At 39.0% G+C, this 24,520-nt stretch overlaps 2 protein-coding genes across 3 annotated transcripts in view; one reads left to right on the top strand and one right to left on the bottom strand.

Moving 5' to 3' along the window:
- The first annotated feature begins 140 nt into the window (after positions 1–140).
- LOC101479449 (arylsulfatase A-like) lies at positions 141–9,854 on the top strand. Its single transcript, XM_004553328.4, has 8 exons — positions 141–2,131; positions 6,274–6,514; positions 6,646–6,864; positions 7,661–7,830; positions 8,233–8,357; positions 8,829–8,956; positions 9,042–9,144; positions 9,224–9,854. Exons 1-8 carry the CDS (start codon positions 1,911–1,913, stop codon positions 9,508–9,510), a joined length of 1,494 nt encoding a protein of 497 aa, XP_004553385.2. The 5' UTR covers positions 141–1,910; the 3' UTR covers positions 9,511–9,854.
- The window catches only part of mapk8ip2 (mitogen-activated protein kinase 8 interacting protein 2), a 27,781-nt gene continuing 13,106 nt past the window's right edge, over positions 9,846–24,520 (bottom strand). The window contains exons 3-14 of one of the 2 annotated variants that reach the window (XM_004553329.3): positions 18,921–19,160; positions 18,721–18,799; positions 18,221–18,424; positions 15,602–17,798; positions 15,210–15,421; positions 14,533–14,608; positions 13,737–13,909; positions 13,530–13,639; positions 13,325–13,447; positions 13,125–13,195; positions 12,935–13,033; positions 9,846–12,260 (exon numbers count right to left, since the gene is read on the bottom strand). In XM_004553329.3, the coding sequence (XP_004553386.1) occupies positions 12,188–12,260; positions 12,935–13,033; positions 13,125–13,195; positions 13,325–13,447; positions 13,530–13,639; positions 13,737–13,909; positions 14,533–14,608; positions 15,210–15,421; positions 15,602–17,798; positions 18,221–18,424; positions 18,721–18,799; positions 18,921–19,160 (3,657 nt within the window). In that variant the 3' untranslated portion in view covers positions 9,846–12,187. The remainder of the gene's footprint in view (positions 12,261–12,934; positions 13,034–13,124; positions 13,196–13,324; positions 13,448–13,529; positions 13,640–13,736; positions 13,910–14,532; positions 14,609–15,209; positions 15,422–15,601; positions 17,799–18,220; positions 18,425–18,720; positions 18,800–18,920; positions 19,161–24,520) is intronic. The other variant, XM_004553330.3, reaches the window with a different exon arrangement.

The raw sequence follows: 24,520 nt of genomic DNA, 5'->3' as shown, positions 1-24,520 counted from the left end.
AAGATGTATTTTCAAACCCATGAAAAGGCAAATGATTTTTTTGTTTCCGTTGAAACTCACAAGTCTTTGTTTTGAAAGATACAAGATCAGATATGTTGTTCTGTCACATACTCTTTTTCATTTACTCGCAATAAAAGGTCGGAGCAGTTGTCTTTTACTAAAACACAATGCAGGCAGCCTGTGTAGTGCATAGACTGTCATTTATCCATAGTGGCTCTCCTGCTTCTTCTCTGTAACTCATGGAGAACAATTAGATGGGTCTGGAAAACACCCTCAAATTTATTATTATTTGTGGCAAACATATACCAGTCATTACTGAATATTTGTTTCTAATGATTTTTAATGATGCTATAGGTGCTCCATTAGCTCTACCAGACTAATGACTGACTCATTGTTTACCTGAGCTGAGCATGACAGCTTGGCTAGATTTTTCTTTTTGTCTTAAATATAACATGAACACATTTGATGGAAAAGCAGGGGCATCGCTGCCTCCTTCCAGGGTTGTTGTTCCCTGCAGAGATTGTTAGAGTGCTCTGTGTTGGAGAAGATTAGATGAAGAGAGCTGCTGCAGCAAGGTACTTTTTCAAAATCTCTCACTGACTGTTGTTTTCTTTGTTTTTCCATCATCCAACAGCTTGTTTCTCCCTTAGGTTAGCACTGTACAGAGATGTGAAAGTGAATGATAAAGCAAAGTATCTAGTTCCCTAAGATGGCAACAATGGTGCAAGACAGCACGCAAGCTAACTGATAGACATATCACACACACCATTGTGTATGAGGACTTCTGAGAAGTTCATAATGACTTGGTCAAACAATGCTTGCATAACCCTAGACTTTCCTAAACTCCATTGTGTAAAATGTAATAATTTTATGTGACTGGGACTAGCTTTCTAACCTCCATTCCGACTTGCCTCCATCACTATCAAAAACATTACCTTCCTCCTCACACACAGACTCACACGCACAGTTGTCTGTATGCAGAACGTACAGCACATATTAAATGCTCCCATGCCATGTGTTTCTTCTTTTCACATGATGCCAGCTTGATTACATGCAGGTAGAGTCGCACTTTTGTTTTCCTGTCCACCTCACAGAAACATGTATGTGAGAATACATAAAAAAATAGCTCCTGGTACTCTCTATCATCATCAGAAAATCAGCTGCCACATTCATTTGGATGGACAGGGGGATACATACTGGACTTTGAGGATAGAAACAAAGTATCGAACAGCGTTAGTATAGATCTGATACTGATACAAGTGTTGGTATCAATACTATCGATATTTGGATCAATCTACCCACCTCTATACTTTAAAAAAATTCAGCAAGAGGGCTACATGTCACCAGCAGCTTCACATTTTCTCTCTCTATAGCTGGATGGTGCAAAAGGACTAGCAGCTCCTGTCCCTCTCCTCCTCCCTCAGTTTGCCTCATCATCATTTTCTGATATTATAATTTACTTTAGAATAGAATAGAATGCCTTTATTGTCACTATACAGTTGTACAATTTGTGGCCTTGCAAAATGTTTCAAAAACCGCGTCTTGGTTGTTTGTAGAGCTGCGACTGGCCCACACGCGGCGACTCTTGTGGTTATCAACTGAGTGAAGAGCCGTGATGCATTTATACAGCCGTATTTCGCACATCACTATGACAGGCGGAAGAAGAAGTAGTTCCTGCCAATCATTTAGACAGTGCCAATAATATAGTTACTTTCCACTGTGTTCCTATTAATCACAAATTACAAATTTACCACAAATTTCCTAAATATCGATATTTTGAAATAAGAACTGAGTCTAGATCACAAATATTTGCTATCGGAAGAATCGATATTCCAGTATCGATCCGCACATCACTGTTTATAGGGATCTGACGCTTCCTTACTATCAGTCAGACTTAAAGACGGAAAAGCATGGGATCCAGCTGCTTCGCCTTTTTCGGTATTTTACTTTTGTGCACCTGCTCTGCTTCACCGCCGAATTTCGTCCTCCTCTTCGCTGACGATTTAGGTTTCGGGGACTTGGGCTGTTATGGACATCCTAGTTCACTCACTCCCAACCTGGACCGCCTGGCAGCTGAAGGGCTCCGATTCACAGATTTTTACAGCACCTGCCCCGTGTGCACCCCGTCCAGGTACCGGTGTAATCAGTACTGACTGTTGGCGTTTGTGAATAAAACAGAAATCAATCCGAGACTTAGCTCAACAGTTTTTTAAAAACTTTAAAGTAATGAAAGTGGCCGTGAAGTATGTTAAGGTTCTGTTATTCATTTATTTTTTGTTTTTTGTTTTGTTTTGTTTTTCAAGTCGATTTGATCCTAAATTATTCTATGAAGTTGTAACTGACAAATTATTAATGGGCTCATTAATAAATAAGTCATTTTAATGGTAGACTGCGTTATTGTATATATTGTGCATTAAATAGTTCTGCATTAATCCACTTAATATCTTTGTAGAACTGTTATGTTATATTTATTGCGGTTTCTGCTGTCCTCTTGGTCTACATTCTTGAAAAATAGATTTTTTAATGCCAATGAGCATTTTACATTCATAACTAAAACATATATAAATGCCTCTTTGCAAAAAAACTGATTCTGAACCTCATGACACAAATGTTCCTCCTGGCTTAAAATTGCTTAATATCATTGACGAGATACGTTTAACATATGTTTCAAAGGTTATAGGCCAACCAGTCATTTCTAAGAGTTTATTCTAGCAGTTCCAGCCAACATTGCTCTCTTCCAATTTGTCCTTAACTTCATCTCACTCTTATTGCCTGTTCTTATTGTCCTTATCTTCAACTTCATGCTGCTCTGTTGTATGTTAATTGCCACTTGGGGATAAATAAAGTCTTCTGATTCTGACATAGCTATTGAGGTCCTATAGTAATATAAAGTATTATTAAAATGGGAGAGGAGTAACTTTCTTCTAAAACTGAGTATTCTTGGTTTGAGAAATGGAAGATTGAAAACATTTTCCAGTAAATTAATAAAAAAATAAAAATAAAAATACATTTTTTTTTATTTAATTAAGAAAAAATCAACAGAAAAGAGGGAAGACTTGGGAGAAACTGAGAATGGGGGGCTAAAAAATACTGAGACGTGTCAAAAACAGGAAATGTTTATGACGGGTGAGATAACGGTGGCATTGGGGAGAGAATGATTGGACACTAGGAAGAGAACATCAGAGTTTATAGTTTCACCTGGCAACTTCATTCAACTACAAATAATGCTGTAGTCCTGTGCTTTGATGCAATGTTTCCCGCTGCAGAAAAAAATAGTGTATTAATAATGTATTAATAATCAATATCAATAATATTCCAGTGTTCAGTCTAACAGCCCCAGGTTTGTGGCTCAGAGTTTTAGTCGCCCATGTATAATTGTATTGTGCTGCAGGATGAGACAAAGAAACCTTTTAATTTCTATATTTGTAAGTATTAATATAACTTAATTCATATTATATTTATATTTTCTATCATCTAAAAATCCAAAATAATGTTACTTAAGCCTTCAAATAAGTATGGTCTCGTACACTCCATGTACCCCCACCCAATGCTTGTTGCAGCTATTGCTGCCATATAAGATAGGACAGCTGCTGACAGCCTGTAATTTAAACATTGTAGACTAAGACTAAGTTAACATTTCATCTGCATATATTATTGTAACTTCTACAGATTTACTTAGATTTGATTGATGATAAGGTGGTTTGATGTAGGACTCCTGCCAGCTTTTTCACTATAAATGTTTAATGGTGGTTACAGTAACAAGCACTGCTTTTGGGGACCCTAGAAAAAAAAATTACCCACTACACTTGAGGTCACCTCTTGGCAGTGACTCCACCTCTTTGCTCCTCAACATGTGTGTATACAAAATCAATCTTGTAATCAATCTTTTTATAGAAAAACCAGGGCCTACATGGGCTTAATGTAATGCTTGTCATCCACAGGCATGCTCTTAGATATATTTCTATTGCAGGTCTGTATTTAGTAGTAAATGTGTTAAGAGTTGTGATAGAAGAGGTATGCAAAGCTTTGAAGAGCCCCGACACTCTGCCCTTTTTATTGATCTATCAAAAGCCTTTGACACTGTTGACCATGGCATTTTATCTCAGGGGCCATTAGAAATATGACTTTCAGACCAAACATTTGGCTGGATTTCAAATTACCTTTCCCACCGTGGCAGTATGTGCAGCTCAATGGTCTCTCTTCCAGTTTTTTAAATGTCACCAACAGAGTGCGGCAGGGTTATTTACTTTTTATGTTAATCACTTGGGACAAAATCTAAATGCGTCTGTCCATTTTTACGCAGATGATACAATTATTTTGCTGTTGTGCTCATATTGTCAACGTGGTTTTCGAAAATGACAGTTACCTTTTGGTTGAATACAGTCACAGAGTCAGCTCAGACTGGTTGTAAATGCTGAAACACAAAAGTGCCTGCAGAAAGAGCATGCTTGCAGTACTCCCCTCTCTTGTATCTGCTCAAGGCATTATTATTGAAACTGTGGCCTCATACAAATACTTGGGTTTTGTGATTGATAAAAATCTTTCCTTTAAGCCACATATTGACTTTGAGCATCGCGTCAATATTTGTTAATGACTTGGGACAAAATCTAAATGCATCTGTCAATTTTTACACAGCTGATACAATTATTTACTGTTGTGCTCATACTGTCGATGTGGTTTTTGAAAAATTACAGCTATCTTTTGATTTTATACATTCATAGTGTCAGCTTTGGTTTTAAATGCAGTAAAAAACAAGGTTGTATTTTTCTCAAATACAAAAAGCATGCTTGCAGTACTTCCCTCTCTTGTATCTGCTAAAGGCATTTCTATTGAAACTGTGGCCTCATACAAATACTTATATTATTATCAATCACAATACAATATTATCTGCTTCTCTTGTTGATATCGCCTTTTTTTACCCCTCCTAGATTATGATGATACAATTTACATGTCTCTGCACATTCTGCCCATCTGTGTACTCTGTTTTATCACGGGGCATTAAGATTTATAATTGGCTGTAAACCTTTAACACACCATTGTACTTTATATTCTTTGGTTTACTGGTCCTTATTGGCCTTACCCAGGATGGTTCATTGGTATCATCTTATCTATAAGTTTGTGGTTTGCTTCCCTGTTATTTATTAGATTACACGTCACATAAATAGTTTAGTCATAGCCTGTGGTCTGGACTTTATTACATTCACCATGCATCAGTTCATACAGAGCTCAGAAAGAAGGTATTCTCCTTTTCTGCTCTGTCGTCATGGAAAACATTACAGAAGCTCTCTCAATTGATTTCACTTGCAGACTTTAAAAGACATAGAAATTACTTCGTGAAATCATTGCTGAGAACCTGTTTTTTGATATGACTGCATAAACATTAGCCATTTGTGCTTTTTTATTGTTTATTTTATTGTTATAGTTTTAATATGTTTGTCCGAAACACATCTCTTTTCTACATAAGACACTGAGTCTACCTGTATAAATAAAGCTCACATAAAATACATTTAAAAAATGAAGCATTTAAACAAAAATGATTTTTTAATTAGGTTTTCTTAATGATTCGCTGCAGCTTGAATTGATAGATCTGAGGTAATGAACATGGATCAGTTTAAATACCTGTGGTTAACCGTACAAAGCAACAGACTTTGCACAAAAGTGGTGAAGAAGAAAGAGCAGGCTGGGTGGAGTAGGTGGAGATTAGTATCAGGGTTTATTTGTGATATTTGTGATAGCACAAACCACACATTATCTCCTATGAGGTGTGGTTTGAGATCAATGACACTAACAAAAAGATATTAGGTGGTGCTAAAGGTGGCAGCGTTGAACAAGACTTTCATTGGGAGTGACCAGCATAGAGAGAATGTAAAATGATTTTTCAGCTCAGATTTAAAGACGGGGGGTGGTAGGTGAGATGGAGGAAAGCGATCTGTTGTGGTGACCGCTGAAGGGAAAGAAGAAAAGATTGCTGTGATTCTTCGATGGAAGAAAAGCTTAGATGACGGAATTAATATTTGAATATAGAGTAACTATTTTCAAATTTCATTAAGTACATGAAATTTTTGTTGCTGCCTCTAAACTTTTACTTTGACATGCAACCAAAGTGATGAAATCTTCCCTACATGTCCTGTAGTTTTTCATCTTCCATTGTTGGATGAATTGATGCAGTGAGTTTCTTTAGGCCGTTTTCCTAAGTGAAGTAAGAGTATTCAAAATTACCCCACTATCTTTTCCACTGTTAATTAACTGCCTTGTTTGTTGTTTTTTTCCAAGGGCATCATTGTTGACAGGTCGCTATCAGACCCGGTCAGGAATCTACCCAGGCGTGTTTTACCCAGGATCTATAGGTGGTCTTCCTCTCAATGAGACCACCATCGCTGAAGTGTTAAAGCCCCTGGGCTACACCACAGCGATCATAGGAAAGTGGCATCTAGGTGTTGGGCATAATGGCATGTTTCTTCCAACCAAGCAGGGCTTTGACCATTTCCTGGGGATCCCATACTCCCATGACATGGTCAGTGTGTTTCCAGTCTGTGCTACTTAAAATTGCTTCATGAAATTTCTTTTCTTTGCTATATTCACTTTACTATTCTTCACTCTGTACTGCTGTCTGTTAATTTTTCAATCTTGTCTTTTCTTCCCCAGGGCCCCTGTAAGAATCTGACTTGTTTCCCTCCAGATATAAAGTGCTATGGATTGTGTGATATTAGCAACGTAGTCGTCCCACTAATGGAGAATGAGGTCATCAAGCAACAACCAGTCAACTTCCTGGATCTGGAGAGGAGTTACAGTGACTTTGCAGCCAACTTCATAACCACATCGGTTGAGAAAAAACAACCATTCTTCCTCTACTATCCATCACATGTGAGCAACAAGAGCAATCTGAAGAAAATGCATGAATTAAAGTGTGCAAAATCAACCTTCTATTGAATGCAATCAAAGCTTTGGTTCATCAGCTCTTTGAATGCCTAAAAATGTGTTTTCAAAATGGTAAATATCAGGATAATTCAAAATTTTCTAGTCCTCTGGGGGATAGATTCTGGTCCCTCAATAATCAATGTGATGTGCAATACCACTGATTTCCTTTCTTATCCCATATCAAGTAAAATCAGAGCTGGTATCAGTGATACTCGTCCAATACCTAAGCTTTGAACAAAAACTTAATGTGTTTGGAAAACCGAAAGTTCTGTATTTCAAACTATATGTTCATAATGAGTACCAGAAATCAGACTTCTTCTTCTTATTGTAATTGTGAAGAATTATCACACAAGAAACAAACAAACCTGAAAAGTCAACTCCTGCATTTTAAAACATTCAGTAAACAATTAAAAACAAATGTGACTGATAGAAAATAATAATAAAGTTTAAAAACATTTTTTTATATATATGTCATTATCTATGTTTTGAAATAAACAATATAAATATCAAATATTTTGAGTTGTTTTTTTTTTATTTCTTAAAGCCTACAATGACTATTTTTGATTCTAAGTGTCTGGAAAGGATTCCATCATAAACTAAATTTTTTTTTACCCCAAATTACTAAAATACCAATATTCTAATAGGGGAATTGATTCTAGAACATAAATATCTGGTATCGGAAGAATCAATATTTTAGTATCAATCTTAACAACACTAATAACCACTTGTTTTCTTGCTTCAGCACACCCACTACCCCCAGTATGCAGGTATTGGGGCAGCTGGCCGATCTTTAAGGGGTCCGTACGGGGATTCCCTGTTGGAGTTTGACAACACTGTAGGCCACCTGGTGGAAACTCTGGAGAGGACAGGAGTGATCAACAACACATTGGTCTTCTTTACATCAGACAATGGGTTGGTTTTCAGTTTATTATCATATTTGTTGCTAATCTATGAACTGTATTTATTGTTATTCCATTTTGGTATCTCATTTAATGAGCTTAAAAAGGTGACTGGACTTTATGTTTAAATCTTTAAAGATCAAAGAACACTAATTCCAATCTTTTTTAAACTCTTAAGACTACTGTGACGTGTATGACTGAGACATATTTCATTCAGTGACTTAAAGACAACAATGAAGAGAAATGCACTAGAGTTTTGGAGTTTAATTCCTCATGCTGACATTTAACCACCCTCCAGAAAAAATATTTTTCCTCTGTTCAGTAGTCAAGTTTCTAACAGTCTTTGCACTCTTGTGATAATATTGCATTTATCATGTTTTATTAAATGGTATCTGTTTTCTTTCTCTGCATGTAGGCCTGAACTGATGCGCAGGTCCCGTGGAGGCATTGCTGGTCCTCTGAAATGTGGCAAAAGTACCACATATGAGGGAGGCATGAGAGAACCTGCCATCGCCTACTGGCCGGGAATCATCAAACCAGGTCAGGACATTTTAGTGGTCTGCAAAAAGTCTAGACTACATTATCCTTCAAACACAAAAAATCCTGACCCATCCTTGATCTTGCCACACAGTTTGGTTACATTTAGTTTTACCTGCATGGTTTTTGGTGCCAGACAACTTGATCACCATTCAGATGGTAGGATCAGAAATTGCTATAAATACCATTTACAGCCAATACAGCATTTCAGGCTGTTGGTTGTGGTGCAGTGGTGTGAGAAATACGTTTGGCACCTTAGTACTAATTGAGCATATGTCAAAGCCTTTCTGCGATCAGAACCTCTGAAGACTGTTTGCAGCACCCTGTGTAATCTAATGTATGACTGTAGTTCTGAAGGTGTTGTTTGTTTATTCCATGAGCATTGCCTCTCCCTTTTTCCAGCATCAAAGTATACTATAATGAAAACAAAAATGTAGCCTTTAGTGATTCTTTTTTTGAACAAATTGTTTGAAGGTGTTACTCATGAGATGGCCAGCACTCTAGATATCCTCCCCACATTGGCGCACCTGGCAGGAGCTGAACTACCACAGGTGATGCTGGATGGGGTCGATATGACGGATATCCTCGTTAAACAAGGAAAGGTAGGAGCATTGTATTTAAAGTTGTGCAAACACTCAAATAATGAAAAAACCAAGCTCATGTGTGTATTTTCTCTGTGTTTTACAGAGTAAAAGGGAGACCGTGATGTTCTATCCTGTAAATCCCAGTGAAGACTATGGCCTTTTTGCTGTAAGGCTGGGGAAGTACAAGGCCCACTTCTATACACAAGGTACTTATTAATTATTACATGCTCACACTGTCAAACTTTAGCTGGTCTTGACTCCTGCTTGTTCACTTTTGTACATCAGGTGCTTTCCATAGCAGTACTACACCAGACAAAGACTGCTCAGCATTGCGCAAGACTCACGACCCTCCTCTGATATTTGATCTGGAGGCTGACCCATGTGAGCTCTATCCTCTATCAGTAGATACACCTGACATCCAATCTGTGCTGCAACAGGTCAAGACAGTTAAGGAGCAATTTGAATCCTCCATGGTGTTTGGAGAGAGCCAAATGGCAAAAGGAAAAGACCCCAGCCTCGAGCCTTGCTGCAACCCTGAGTGTAGCCCCAAACCTAGCTGCTGTCAGTGTTGATGAGAAACATTGCTGCAGCTCCTAATGACAATAAAGAAAGGGAAAGTTGAACTGCAGTGCTGCTCTCTTGTAGAGAGTGGAGTTTTAATTGCTAGAAATTAAGAAGCAGTGTAAAGGCAATGTGCTTCCTTAGTGAGGAGATGATTTTCCAAGATTTAATACTGTCTCAATTCAGAAATAATGTTTAACAGTGTACTGTATTTTCTTTCTTCTATGCTTTGAGTATTTTATTCTTTGATTTTTTTTTAAATTTATTTCCACTTCGGGAATTCTTTGTCAGCCCTTTTCACTCACACAATTAGGATTTAACCAAACAATGAGGACAACAATAAAGGTTCAGACATCAAGCATATATTTTATTCATAAGACCAAACCCATGACAAGGCGAATGATTTTTTTTTCTTTGTTTTCCCTTGAACTTTACAAGTCCTTGTTTTTAAAGATACAAGATAAGATATGTTTGTTCTGTCACATACTCTTTTGCTCTAGGTATACAGTGAAGAATCCTGTTAAAGTAATAAAGTCAAAAGTTGATTTAACTGTTGAAGTACTTCTGAGCGGCTATATTGGACTAGATCTTCAGTGGTTGCTCTTGTGTAGCTGTGTGAAAAGAAGTATTTTAACTAGGCTGTAACAAGATAGAAAAACAGAATCAGAGGCAAGTAGATACAGATCAGAGATGGGTCACACTGTTGGAGCTCAAATGCGATTACTATAATCGGCAAGACACAATAATAGTTTTCCAGTGGCAGCTGACTGAGTCACTATTCAGCTCTAACAGCAGATTGGTCAGTAGTTTGGTTGTGTGTCACACACTAGTGATGTCACATTTCACAAATGTGCCCTAAACGTGCTGCTGCTGAAGCCTGTTTGTAGAGAGTTATGGAGTCTTCAGGAACCTGAATGCCAGCTGTGTGACAGACTGAGATTACACCGTGTGTTAAAACATGAAAAGACACTGAAATAAAATTATTGCAGATCACAGATATTTGTGTGTTTTTCGTTCAGGGGTTTTCATCTGCTCGTGATCTTTTTTAAACTTCTTTTTAATTCATGTACATATTCATTTTCATAACATACTCAACATAAAGGACACAGCACTATCATAGATTTGCTATTGTATATACACGATCTAACTGACAGCAATACATATGTAGATAATACCCTCTCTCCTGCCATGTCAACTTTCAGTGAATCTTTAACACTGAAATCCTGCAAATAGGATGTGTTTTTTCTGCTGGACTGACTGAAAGCAGCATAAAAAGATGCTAAACAGTGTCAGAGAGAACAATGGGGGTGATTGGGGAGGTGGGCTTCAGCTACTCCCACCTCCATATAAGGTGCTTGACTGCAAGCCATGGTTTGACGCTCCAACCTCCTTCATTCACCTATTGTGTGACAGGTGAATGAAGGTATAATTAAACGTGGAAACGCATCCCTCTCCTTGTTCACCATGCTTAAACATTAGATAAATGCCCAACCATTAACAAAAGTGTAAATCTGACATTTTAAAGGTTTGACTCCACTGGAATACCACGTATCAGCAGGACACTCCCCTATCAATCGATCTAGTCATTCCTTTTACCTCATTGAAACTGAAATGGAGATCAGGAAAGCACTGAAAGGCAGAGTTAAACAGTCAGAGATGTGAGAATATGGCTTTTCAGAGGGCCTTAGCTTTCTTTCATCTAAAAGTGGCATCAGCCATATAAAGCACACACTGATCTAATATTTTGCAACTGTACCAGCTGGATGACTTGCTATTGAAGCTCTAAGAGCAGTGCAACTTTGAGAACAGGAGGGAAGTAAATTTGCTCTGTCATTCAGATTTGCTGAGAGTTACTGTCCCTAAATCCAAAATGAATATATCTGCAGAGCAAATGACATTCAAAGTTCATCTGAAGTCAACTCATCGAACCGCTCTGAAAACTGCAGTTAATCCTGTCAGAGCGATACATCAAAAGCAAGAACAAAATTTCCCACCTTCAGTCTCAACTGTGAGCATTTCTTAATTAGTCTGAATGAGGCGCCTGAATGTCTACTCTCTATACATGTATTTACAACACACTACGATTTGTACACAACACAGGGGTAAGCTTGGACCAAGGACCGCTCGCTGTACTCTCTGTCTCTCTCTACTTTGCTCCAATGTCACTATAAGTATAAATTAAATGACCTGTTTTTCAGTATTGAACAAAAACATATATACAGTTAACTCAAACGCCGACGTCTTGATTAGACACCATTCCTTTACTGATTGTTGAGCTGCTTGCCATTCACTTGGATATGTGTATTTCTTGGTGTGTCTGTGTGCAGTAATCCTACTAGCCATGCATTGAAAAGTGATACAGCAGTAGTAGGTACATTGTTTTCATCTCAAAAGAAGAATCTTGAAATAAACAGGTGCTCAGCATCTTAATTTTTATATCATAGAAAAAGATTAACTAAACAGGCAATCAATCCATTGAGATCATGGAAATAAACAAAGAGAAAGGGATGAATGAAATCAGTCAGATGTCTAGCATACTGTAGAAATGAAGATCCCAGGTTTAGAGGGACAGAAGAGTATTTTACAATGGAGCGAAAAAAGAAAATCCCCACTGACAATGCCCTCTGGTGGCAAAATTGATGAACATACACAAGCTGTGGAGGAAGAAGGTTGTCATGGCAACATTTCTCACTCCAGGTAGATGTCCTCAGTGGGGCAGGCGTATTCCAGATGCTCTTGGTAGTACTCCTGGAAGGCTCGTCTGCAGAAAATACAGACATATGAGGACTAAAGATTTACCTGTGAGATAGTATTAGATATTTTTAGATTCAGTTTTGTACGGCTGTTTAGTGTTTCTGATGTTTCACAATGTTTGTGTGAAAAACACAGAAACAGAAGTTGTTTTTCACAAGTTCTGGCTGACTTAATGGCGAGAATCTGATGGATGAAAGATTTCTGCCGCCTCCTCTTAATCCAGCCTCAGAGAGTGGGCTAATGCGCATCTTTAATTATTCAAACACATTGTGGCTGAATAATACATGAGTAATTCTGCTGCCATTTAACCTTATACAGGTACACACACATATGGCTAGTGTGCAAATAACAAAAAAACCCCAAACTGGATTGCTGTCAAGCATTCTGCAAAAGAAATTTGTAATAAAATGCACTTTAATCCAGACTTTGAGATCAGATTCCAGCAAAGATATGTGCAAGTAGTAGCTGAATAGTCATTTTTATTACTTAAATATGTCAAATTAAGCACCGTGGCTTCTACTGTAATATAAAATTTTATTTTTTTAATGTATTTGTTTTTTTAGTTAAAATACATAACAAATAGATTTATTTTTTTTTTACTTTTTGAGTTCTTTTTTTCCTTTCTTTCTTTTTTTTTATTTTTGTAGCTACGGCCCTCAGCGGGTGTGGAAATGGACATACCCGACACATTCTGCTACAGGTCGCATTGACTCCTGGGACACAAACACATGGCAAGCAAATCTGTTCAGCATTGGGTGCTTAGTGATGAAGCCAAAGTAGCTGCAGAGAGAACAAAACAGTGTGATGCAATCAGTCGGATGTTACACTGTACGGTGGTAGCAGGATGGGCAGAAGATGGATGTTTGATTACCAATTGTTCCTCGGATGGCATCCACAGAATGAGATGTTCTTCATCTGGAAGAAGTGACTACATCTGTCATACTAAATATAGACAGAGACAGAAAAAAAAGTAGAGTTCAGTCACTGATGAAGCAGTGCAACATAATCCCAAAGCAGAGGGACAATCGATTACCTGAGTAATCATGTCATTTATGTTTATTTGTCTTATACCTCATCAAGGGATTCATATTCATCCTCCAGGCTCATAATCAGTTTGACTCCTTGCAAGCTAATCTCCAGCTCACATAGAGAGGGAGGTCGCACATGTACCGTCCGTTTTCTCGATATTGCAATCTAACACAGAGAGAAACCACATTTGTATCCTGCCCATAGTAAACAATCCATAATAGTAAAAGTGTAAATGTGCTTTTCTTACCTTCTGCATAGCAGCACAGAGAATGCCGTTGCCTTGGTGATAAGGTACCTCAACAGACCCCAAAAACTGCACGCTGAAAGTTTCAATCCACGCTGGATTCCTTTTCATTCCTAAGGAGTGTAATATGCATAGAAAATGTGATCGTTCTGTGTGTTTCGAATAAAAAAGCAAAAAAAAAGAAATAAGCTGCTGTATTCTTGCACTCACCCAGCAGCTCTTTGGATTGACCTATGACCTCATGAGCATAGAAGGCAGGGAAGATGCCCCTCTCCCCTGTCCGCATGTTATAGCCTCTGTACCAGTAGTCGTCCTCTTCTTCCTCCACGTATAAGGGATCATCCACATCCAGCTCCAGCTCATCTGCATGCCTAGGAATGAACCTGCAGAGGGCAGCAGAGAAGTCAAGGAAAAAAAAGGAAACTGCCTTTGTAAAAAGATGTTTCCTTACATGATGTTCCTGCTCCTATAAACCTGAGTTATTTTGATCTTTTATGGGTTTTAGGTGACTCCCTGTGGGAGGCTTTGATGAAAAAGCTGGGAAAGAAAAATAATAGGGTGGGTAGAGGAAGGCAAAGAGTTGTAAATATGGGGTATTTTGAATGAGACCTATGGTTAAAAAAAGTGAAATTATTTGTACACAACATGTACTGTGTAATACCGAGGCACTGTTTGCCTTTTCTCTTCTTGTCGTTGTCTTTATGGTTGGCAAAGAGACGCATGTGATGTCTTTGTCTTCCTCCCCAAAATAATTAGTGTTGCCCAAAAGTTGTTTCTGTTCATCTGGACACGTTTTCAGTGGGAGAAACGTTTCGTCACTCACGTGATTTCTTCAGTCTCAGCTGACTGCTTGGTTTCCCCAATCTTATAAACAGTACATTTGCATAATGATTCAAACTATCACCACTGAAGGAACAATGGGCTGGGAGGTCAGCCCATTGGGAGGTTGACCTCCCAGCCCATTGTTCCTTCAGTGGTGCTAATTTCAGGCTTGAGTTTGTTTTACCTGTAGACTGCTCTGTGTGTCTGGTCCCTCTCTTCTCCATTGATGGTACAAGAGAAAAGTCCAAAGGATTCTGTGCCTGCATGGGAAACAGATATGACTGAGATTATTTAAAAAAAAATGTTGTTTTTTCTGTAACCTGTTGTTTGTTGAGGAACATTTATTATGCAAATCTGTAAGGTGAGCTCTAAATGAAGGGTAATGGATTATATCAAAAATGCAATGAAAATGGGGCTGTTTTAATGAGCTTTTTTATTATGCAAATCACCCTTTATTAGAGATATAAATCTTGAGACAAGAGGTCTGCCTGATGATGTTCTGGTAGAGCCCTCCCATCAGTCGTGTGTGGGCACCCTGCCATATTTAGATCACATCTTAGTATATCATTTTGACAGTGATGAGTTGAACTCTAATACATTATTCATTCTAAGGGCAGGCTGTGAGTGGATAATTTTAGAAATAATGCTGAAGGAGTCAGGATTTTTGGACAGAGCCAGGCCAACTGTCCCCCCAACCTCCCCCCTTTTCTTATCCTTAATGTAAGATGACACCCACCGGAGCATCATCTCATTTTTAGGGGTAATATTTTAAAGCAGTCTCGATCTTCTCTTTTACCTCTCGGGAAGAGATAAGAATGAACACTTTCTTAAAATAAGAGAACAGAATTGCTTATGACTTACTGGACGAGCGGGAGGTGCTGTTGACAAACACATTGAGAAATTTCTTGGAGAAAGGGAGGTCAGCTTCGGGAGAAGAGTCTTCAGAAGAGCTCAGAAGCTCTGGCCTCACTTCCTCCTCCTCATCATGACCATAGTCCACGTTAGCAGTCCCCAAAGGCTCCTCATCGCAAAGAGTTGAAAGCTCACTGTCATCACTCAGAACAGACGTGCACCTGAGAAGGCAAGTTGAATCCCAATTTAAGGCGTAATAAACATTTGTAATGCAAGTTCATGTTAATATAAGGTGCACAATAAGGAAAATTGTTCCAATTTCATAACTAAAGGACAGATTTTTGTGTCAGACTCAGTAAACACTCAATTTACTGGCTTTCAAACATATTATCAGATCATACCTTTTAAGGCTGACCAATTCCAGTGTAGTATTCTCATCCACCACTAGTGTGTACTTCATGGAGTCATAGGCCAGTCCATCGTCTTCATTTGACTGCCTCAGAGCCAGGTCTTTCTCACACAGTGGGAGGTCATGATCAGGTAAGGGATGATTCTGCACGCTGGAATCAATGGGTGGTGAACTGTCCAGCTCTAAGTCGCTACCTCTACGGGACTGCTTCCTTAAGCCACCTAGGAATGGATAAGAGTCTGCATCGTCCTCTTCTTCATCATTGTCTGTGGAATAAGTGAGGCTGAAGCATCGGTTAGTCTGAGCACTGGGTATGTCGAGTGTCAGGCTGTGTTTGACTTCTGTGATACGCTCGAGGGAGGCTGAGGAACGGCTCGTTGGCTTGGGCTCCGTTTCTCGTCCTTCATCTTTGTCGCTGATCACACTCTCACTAAGGCTGGGTGAGTCGAGATCTTTCCTCCCCTCCAACATCATCAAGTCGTTATTGGGCTCAGGATCATCTTCTTGTCTCATCGCATTCTTAGATGGTTTATCTACAAAGTTCTTGTCACAGTCTTTAGTAGTATGCAAAGAGCTGTTTGCACAACGCTCTAAAATCAGTGGGGTTATGGTATCAGCGGTTGGATTGCTCATATAGAGATGAGAATTTATCACTGTTGCTCCTTTTGAAGACTGCATGTCAATACTTCTTGATTCTTCACTTTCTTTGTCTCTTTCCTGTGATCCATTCATTCCAACTTTCTTAGCTTGGTCCTCATCATTGAAGCCATCTCCATCTCCAATGTCGGAGGATGGTGAGATGGTATCAGACACAGACACTTTCCTCTTGAAACACTCCTCAGGACAGCTGATTGGGTAGGAGCCCTCTGAAATCATCCTGTTGACCAAATTGCTAAGCAGCCATGGAGAGTCCGAGTTCTCACTCAGGTCATCTTCGCTTTCAGATTCAGACTCTCCTTCACTTCCATCATAATCATCTGAGCTTGGCATTAGCCTGGGCCCCACTGGCAGGTAGAAGGAGCGTTTGAAGCTCTCTAGGCTGTGATCTGGTTCTATCTGCAGCACCATCTGTCTGGAGAGACTATCCTCACTGCATTGAGCTGGAGGAAGAGTCTCATCTGGGTCAGCTTGGTGCTCACAGGGCAGGTCTTCATACACATTCTGCAGCCCTGTAAGAGCTTGACCATCATCGTAGGCCTCATGGGGTAAGATGGGTGAATCAATGGGAGATGGTGTAGCAATTGTGGGTGAGGGTAGTGGGGATGGAGAGGGTAGAGGAGAGCCTTCTTTGATTGGATCTGGCTGACCTAGAAGTAGAGATGTTTTCAGACCAACAATTCCACTGTCCTGCTCCAACTCTGTGTCTGGATCCAGTTCCTGATCTGACGTAGGTGAACTGGCCTCCTCGATGGAGTTGGTAAGGTGAGATGAGCGTCCACTACTACTTTCATCACTGGTCAAGTCCAGCTCTGTCTCTGAGATTGATGAGATCATGTTGGAGACAACGGGACCACCACAAGCAAATGCTGCTTCCAGCTCCCCTTCAATGTCAGAATCAGAGCCTGGAGAGCTGAGGTCTTTGTCCTGGTCTGAAGTCACATAACCCCGTTGGTTCATATCTGCTATTCCTGGGTCTGAGGATGGAGAGGTGGAGTCGTTAGCTGCTGCCTCCACATTAGACGCTTCTTGAGCATCTGAACTGTTGGACTGGTCGATATTTTCTGAGCGGCTAGATGAAACATAACTAGAGAAGGAAGCTAGCTCAGAGGGTTCAATGGAGGGGAACTCCACATATGATGAGTGATTCTCCTTACAAACCATATCGTAGGCCTCCTTACACATAAACTCTACGTCAAAGTCCTTCTCCAGCTCCTCGTCAGACAGGGGTGTATCTGCACCATCGTTAGCTCCAATGGGTGCGGTGGATGACAAGCAGCGGCTGGTTCCATCTGGATCTAGGTCATTCTCTGGCTCCATACCTGACTCACTGGTGATGGTGTAGGTATCAGTAGCACGCCGGTTTGAGTGCTTGTGGTTGTGGTCGCTGTTGAGATCGTGGTCCACCTCTGTGTCCGAACACTGGGAATGCTCATCTAGGGAGGGTGCTCTGGTTGTCTGTACTGAGGGATCAGCCTTTGGATCAGTAGCATCACGAGAACATGGGTGAGACTTATGTTGACCAAACGAGCCTATGATGACAGGTGAAAAAAAAAAACAGAGATTAGAGGCTGGTACGTGATTTTGAAGTTAATTATGGTGAGACTGCATAATGAAATAAGCTGACATGTGAGAAGAGTTTACAATTAATGAGAGCAGATGAGAATAAAGCAAAAAAAAACAATGATTGTCAATGTAAAGAAATCCACAATGAGCTGAAAATGGAAAGCAGCATGAACAAGTCCAGCAAAAGTTTCATTGTCAAAACCATAAATATATATATATATATATATATATTAAGTATTAAAAAAATATGATTTGGTTCATGAGAATCAGCATACGAGATTTTTGCTGCTCTTGTGCATCACTGAAGTCAAATTCACATCACAATACAGCACTAAATAGCAGTGATCAATGAGATGATCTAAGCTTGCTGAGCTGGCCTTCTTGTTACCGTATTCGGGCCTCTCTCGCCTGTTGCCCTCCATGTCGCAGAGGAGGGGCCTATGAGGAGACTGGGGGTTTCCGCCCTCCCCTGTCTGATTTAGTGGAGTACCTTTGCTCTGGGATCCTGGGACCTGGGATATTGGAGAGGCTGGGCACTGGCCTGTCACATGGCTACCATCCTCCAGACATGAGTGGGTTGGAGACAGACGACCTGGAGGTACAATAGATTTTTATCCCCTGTGTGTTATACAGTTCATAATAGTATCTGAATAGAATTATCATGTGGAACAATTACTAAACAAAAATAGCATTAAAATCCAGTAGGACGGTCTTTCTATAGGATTAATAGATTAGCCTATTATTTAATATTAGTTATACATTTTAAAGCTTATACAAAGAATATATTTGTTTTGTGAAATAGAAAGCCAAATAAAAATATAGAAGAAAACATACAGTATAAAGTCACAGCATTTTTTTTTTCAAATAAATAACTAATGATGTTCTAACCCTGTGAGGCTGGGTTGCGCAAAGAGTCCTGCCAGCTTCCTTTCTTTGGGGATAGACTGCTATTGTTGTTCAGTGAATCCTAAAGATGGCAGAGAGACAAACACTATTGTTAGTGATAAATTGCAAACAACTATTTCAAAACACATGTCAAACAGTTTGTTGATGTAATGTGTTTGGAATCAGAGCCTCAGTATGCTTACCTGCGACACAGCAGTGGTTAGGTTCAGTGTGGTGGGTCTGCTCTTTATGGTGCCAAGAGTAGGAGAAGGAGGAGGGGAGGCTGAGGGGGAGGGAGGTGCATCAGGATCAACCTCTTCATCCTCTTCCTCTTCCTCCTCTTCATCTTCATCTTCATCATCAATCATCTCAAACTCTTGAAAGTCGTCCTGAAAGGAGCAGACTGGGTGGTGTATGTCATTCTTCTCCAGAATAAGGGAGTCCTGAGACACACACAGAGAGAGAGTGATCCACATCTTTATTATCAGCGATATTATTAAAGCATCAGCTGTTCTGACAACAGAAAAGAAACAAGGAGGAGAACAGGCCTGTCTGAGAAATCAGTAAAATTAGAGGAGCAATATCAAGGAAAGAGAACTAAACATATACCAACACCAGCAGTGATCAGCTCCCATGCACACTCATGAATACATGAATGTGTGTTTGTACATAAACCAAAGAAGTTAAGTGTGGCCCTCAACAATGTTTTGTACAGCATTTTTTTAAAACATTATAGAGTATTTTATGATTTTTTTTAAATATAATAATACAACAAAGAAAAATCATTTTATAAGGAATTATTACAGTTTTGTATACATAAAAACTATAGCTTGCAAAGCATGCAAAAAAAAAAAAGTCCATAATTAAGGCTAAATCTTCACTCATAATCCAAAGTTGAAATGTCAGCTGACATTGTTGGGCTTACCTTTTAGAATATAAGTTTGTTTTTTTTAATGATGAGAACTCAAAATAATTATTTTAGACCTGGATTAAGGGTTTGTCTAATGGGGTGATTTGAAACAAAGAGAATATAAATGTGCTAGAGCTGTAAAGGAGCACAACAGATAAGCTTTACAGTATGTTTCAATCTTATTTTTGAGTCTTCAGACCAGTTTTTGCATAAATGCTTTTAATGATTTTCTTTGATTTCTTTTTCCTGTGTGAACAGATGATTCTACAGCATTCCAGAAGATTATTGATGGCTACTGAGATATTTAACCATATAGTGGGTGTGTATGTACACTTTTTATACTTTTTTCCAAAATAAATTCAAATTTTTTCACACAGTTCTTTTTTCTAAGTCATTAAAGACATATTCTGCACAGTTATTCCACCCTGGAAAAGGAACAGCTCAAATAAATCACTAAAAGCCTAAAATTAATGACATTAAGGCACATGATAAACATTTGACCACAACTGTACAAAGTCACAATGCAAAACATTTTCAGAAAGTCAAACAGCAGACCAGTAAAGTCGATGAACTGCTCAAAGAACAAAGCGGAGACGTAATGCAATGATTAAGGATAAGGAGGGGTGGGGGCCGCTGACATGAAAGTGGATCAATCAGACGCGTCTCAGGTTTCAGCTAGTTTACCGGAAACCAATGTAGTAAATGACTTTCAGGTTTCATAGGCTACACATTCATTGGCCTGCTTGTGTGTTTTGCTATACGTTCCAATATGTACTGATGGAGCAAAGGTAATAATACAGGCTTAACTACTAAACTATGAGACTAATTCTCGAAGGGCTGTCGTATGAACGTACATTTTAACATATTTTAAGTATTTTTTAAATAATATAAATGCCTTAAGTAGGACTCGAGGCTGCTCAACTACAATCATCTCTACAAAATATTTCCCTAAGGAACTAGAACAACTGAGTAAAAAAACCAACACTCATGCAAGTTTTTAAAAAAGAGCATGATCACTCCACCAAATATTTGTGGGTGTTTTTTTGGGGGGGGTTTTGTTTTGTTTTAATCTTCTCTCCCCTGCTTTGAATTTTATAATGGAGTTCCAAGGATTGATTTGCCTGCTTGTTTATTTTGGACAGCACAGCAGTTTCTCCACCTCTCAGTGCAGTCTGTTTAATGGAGGAATCAAAGCTCACTCTCTCATCCATCTACCGCTTACAGTTCTGCTGATGCTGGATGCAGCCACTTTGTGCCACAGCGACTGAAACGCACACTCAGTCTATACCCATCAAGTACACGTGATATTGCATATCAACATCTAATTAACATATCCATTTTTGCATGAATGATCTATTAAGATGCAATCAAATGTTTGCAGCAAACACTGAACCATTACTATCCATCACTGAGGATATGTGACCTATAACTCCATGAGTGTGTAAAAATCTACAGATTCATCAGTGAGCTGTGAAAATGTCACATCTGCCAGGGAAAATACTTCCTGCTGTCAGGAGACAAGGCCACCTGACAGACAGGCAGGTAGAGAAAAAAAGAAAAACTATAAATAAGAGTTGTACGTTGGCGGCATTCAATCTCCATGGTCTTCAGCTCCCAAGGCCATCCCCACTCACCCTTTGACTGTCCCTCCCCTGTCACTCAGCAGACTTGAGCAAGCATGCCCTCATTCATAGTCATGTTAAACAGCTCTGTTCTTACATAGCAGTTACCAAAGAAACATAGCGGTTACAAAAAAAATAGTTGGAGAAAATAAGCTTTTTGATCTCTAATTAAGAGACGAGAGCCTTGTTCAGCATGGCTAACTCTATCTACTGATTCTGCTGGTGCTGCATATCAGAAGATCAGTAAGATGGCAGCTCCATTTTAAACTAATTCCCCAGTGGAGTGAAAGGAAGCTTTGGGTTTCATGGAGCTGTGCACTATCATGACTAATGACAGCAGAAACTATAAGAGTAAGTTATCATTATAGAGTCGCCATTATAGAGGTGTGGAAAATTAAGAGGTCATCAGCAACCTATAGAAGGCATGTATCTGATACAAATCTAAGATAATTAACACTAGCTCCCTAAATGTTTAGGGCATGCTGAACCTTTATTCTTTGCCCAGAATAAATTTTCATTTGGTTTTGGGATGAATTATGTATTTAGAAGTGTCTCTTTTCATCTATACATTCCTTTAAAGTATAAAAAGACATTTCTTTTCCACAGGCACAACTGTAAAAGTATAGAAAAAGCCATTTCTCCTATCTAGAATAGAATAGAATAGAATTCAACTTTATTGTCATTGCACATGTCACAAGTACAAGGCAACGAAATACAGTTTGCATCCATCCAGAAAGTGCTTTAGCCATAATATAGATATATTACAGAAATGGATCTGTTATAGGTATAAGGGTACAAAATATGGGTCTATTATGGGTATGTTACAATGTACACGGTATGAAGGTATGCAATGAATATGCTATAACTATAAGTATGTACAGGCTGTCTGTCTGTCTATCTAATTTTATCTGTCTGTATGTGGGTGCATGTAAAAGTGTATGACACATGATGGACTCCATCTTTCAGTGTATCATTTATATTTCCACATTTTAAAATCAGAGTTGCATCACAGCTGAGACACAGGCACCCCTGCTCTGTCACATACTGAATTATGCATGTGCTCATGCCATTCAATCAGGGGCTCTGGAGAGGCAGAGATGCTATTAGAAGGACAGAAAGTCAAGAGTCAGGAACAACGCGAGGCAGAAAAGAGTTGTGTGTTTGTTTGGGTGATACACAAATAAAAGGCTTGGGATTGTGGTCGCTCTTGTTTGAAAGCTTGAAAGAATACCATCAAAGTGAACCAATAGTGACATTAAAGATTGTGGAAACAGACAACTAGGGCCAAAAGCGCTGTAGAATTTTGACATCTGGTTGCGAATAACTGCTTCCTCGATCAGAAATCACATGTGTCTCGTTGATTTGGTCACGTGTGTGTGTGTGCCTACCACAAACTCAAAGTGTTCTGCAGATTAAGACTTGAACACCATAGCAAATTAGAATTAATCAGAGTGGGGGATTGGGGCCGCAGGATAATCTCACTGTTCAGATTGGCTGTTCGTCCTAAACATCAAAGACGTGCTGCCCAATATGAGCAAATCGTGCTGACATCAAAACCAAAAGCTTCTTTCTTCATCAGCACAGTGTGGTGCATGAGGAAGAGACTGATGTTTCTGCTGATGAGGAGCTGCCAAACTGTCATACACCCTACTGATGCAGGCAGAATCAAACACCATGTGAAGCACGATGTGCATGAAATTCTCTCTCTTGCCCTTCTTTCTTTGTTATCTACACATACACAAACACTCAAAGGGCAACTGGGTGTGTGTCCAATCTATCCTATGTCAGCAAGATTACTTCCTTTGGGCAGTGATGTAACATAACGAGGACCGACACTGTCTCTGGCCTGTGCTTTCTTGTTTGTGAACTGAGCAGTCAGGGCTTCTGCTGTTTTGCATCTGATGTCCTCAAGATCCAAACCATTTTTAGGTATACTCCCAAATGTAATTATCACGTACTTACAATCGACCCACACACTCAGCAGCTTAACTTAACAGAGACTATAATTATTATTCCAACAGAATGTCATGACCTCATCATGACCTCAATAAACAAAATACCAGCTGAAAATATTTTAATGCTGAAAAAATTACAAAGAAAACAAAATATTGTTTCAACTGTACCAAATGTAAAATGTGTGAACTGTTAAACATTAGGTCTCTCTCTCTTCTAAGTTCATGGTAGTAAATTATTAAATACCTACACCACCTTCCGAAAACCTGATTACACCAGGATGAATACGTTAATTTAAATGAGTCAGCACAACCAAAAGTCATACTGTCAGAATCCTCAAAGCACAGGCCGAGGTGGAGGAATGGCAGCAGACTTTGTTGTAGCCTAACAATAAACCAAAGACCCAGACACTTATTATTCATTTGAAAACTATTAGCACTGCTTTGGAAAACACGCAAAAAAAGATCAATTTTAGCTGTTATCTATCATCCACCTGGCCCTTATTCAGAGTCTGTATCAGATTTCTCAGACTTTTTATCTGATTTAGTGCACAGATCAAAAAAAATTGTTAATATAGGAGATTTTAACATTAATGTAGATAAAATAACCACCTCTATTTTATTTATTTGTTTATTATTATACTCAATTGTCTTTTCTTAAACTGTAAATGAGCAGTTTTAATCATTATTGCATATTGTCCTGACGTGTAGCAGACGAAATGTTTTTCCCACTAAAAACGCTACGTCCAGATGAATAGAATCAACTTCTTTGGGTTTATCTAGTAATGACTTCATGAATGACATATCAGTAAGTACAGTAGCTTCAAAACTACTAAGTCGTGATCATCTACAGAAGAATGAAGAGTTTCACCTTGGATTTAGGGCTCACCATAGCACAGAAGCAGCACTAGAGAAGGTTATAAATGATCTTCTCATGGCTTCTGACAGTGAACACATCTCCATACATGTCCTGTTAGACCTCAGTGTAGGATTCAGTACTTGTGGTCATATCTAATATTTTAATACAGGGACTAGAACACACTGTTGGTATTAAAGGAAATGCACTGCAATGGTTTGGATTGCATCTATCTCATAGATTCCAATTTGTTCATGGAAATGGGGAGTGTTCTTCACACATGAAAGTTAGCCATGGGGTTCCACAGGGTTCTGTACTGGGATCAATACCTTTTTCATTATGCTTGCTTTATTATCTAATATTACTAGAAAATACTGCATACAGATGTTACCCAGTTATATTTAACAATGAGAGCCAGATGACATAAATTAGTTGCTTAAACTATAGAAAAGAAATAAAGGCC

Source organism: Maylandia zebra, linkage group LG7, assembly GCF_041146795.1.
Source record: "Maylandia zebra isolate NMK-2024a linkage group LG7, Mzebra_GT3a, whole genome shotgun sequence".
NCBI classification, from domain to species: domain Eukaryota; kingdom Metazoa; phylum Chordata; class Actinopteri; order Cichliformes; family Cichlidae; genus Maylandia; species Maylandia zebra.
The sequence above is the reverse complement of the archived record's forward strand: the minus strand, read 5'-3'. Positions and strand labels throughout refer to the sequence as shown.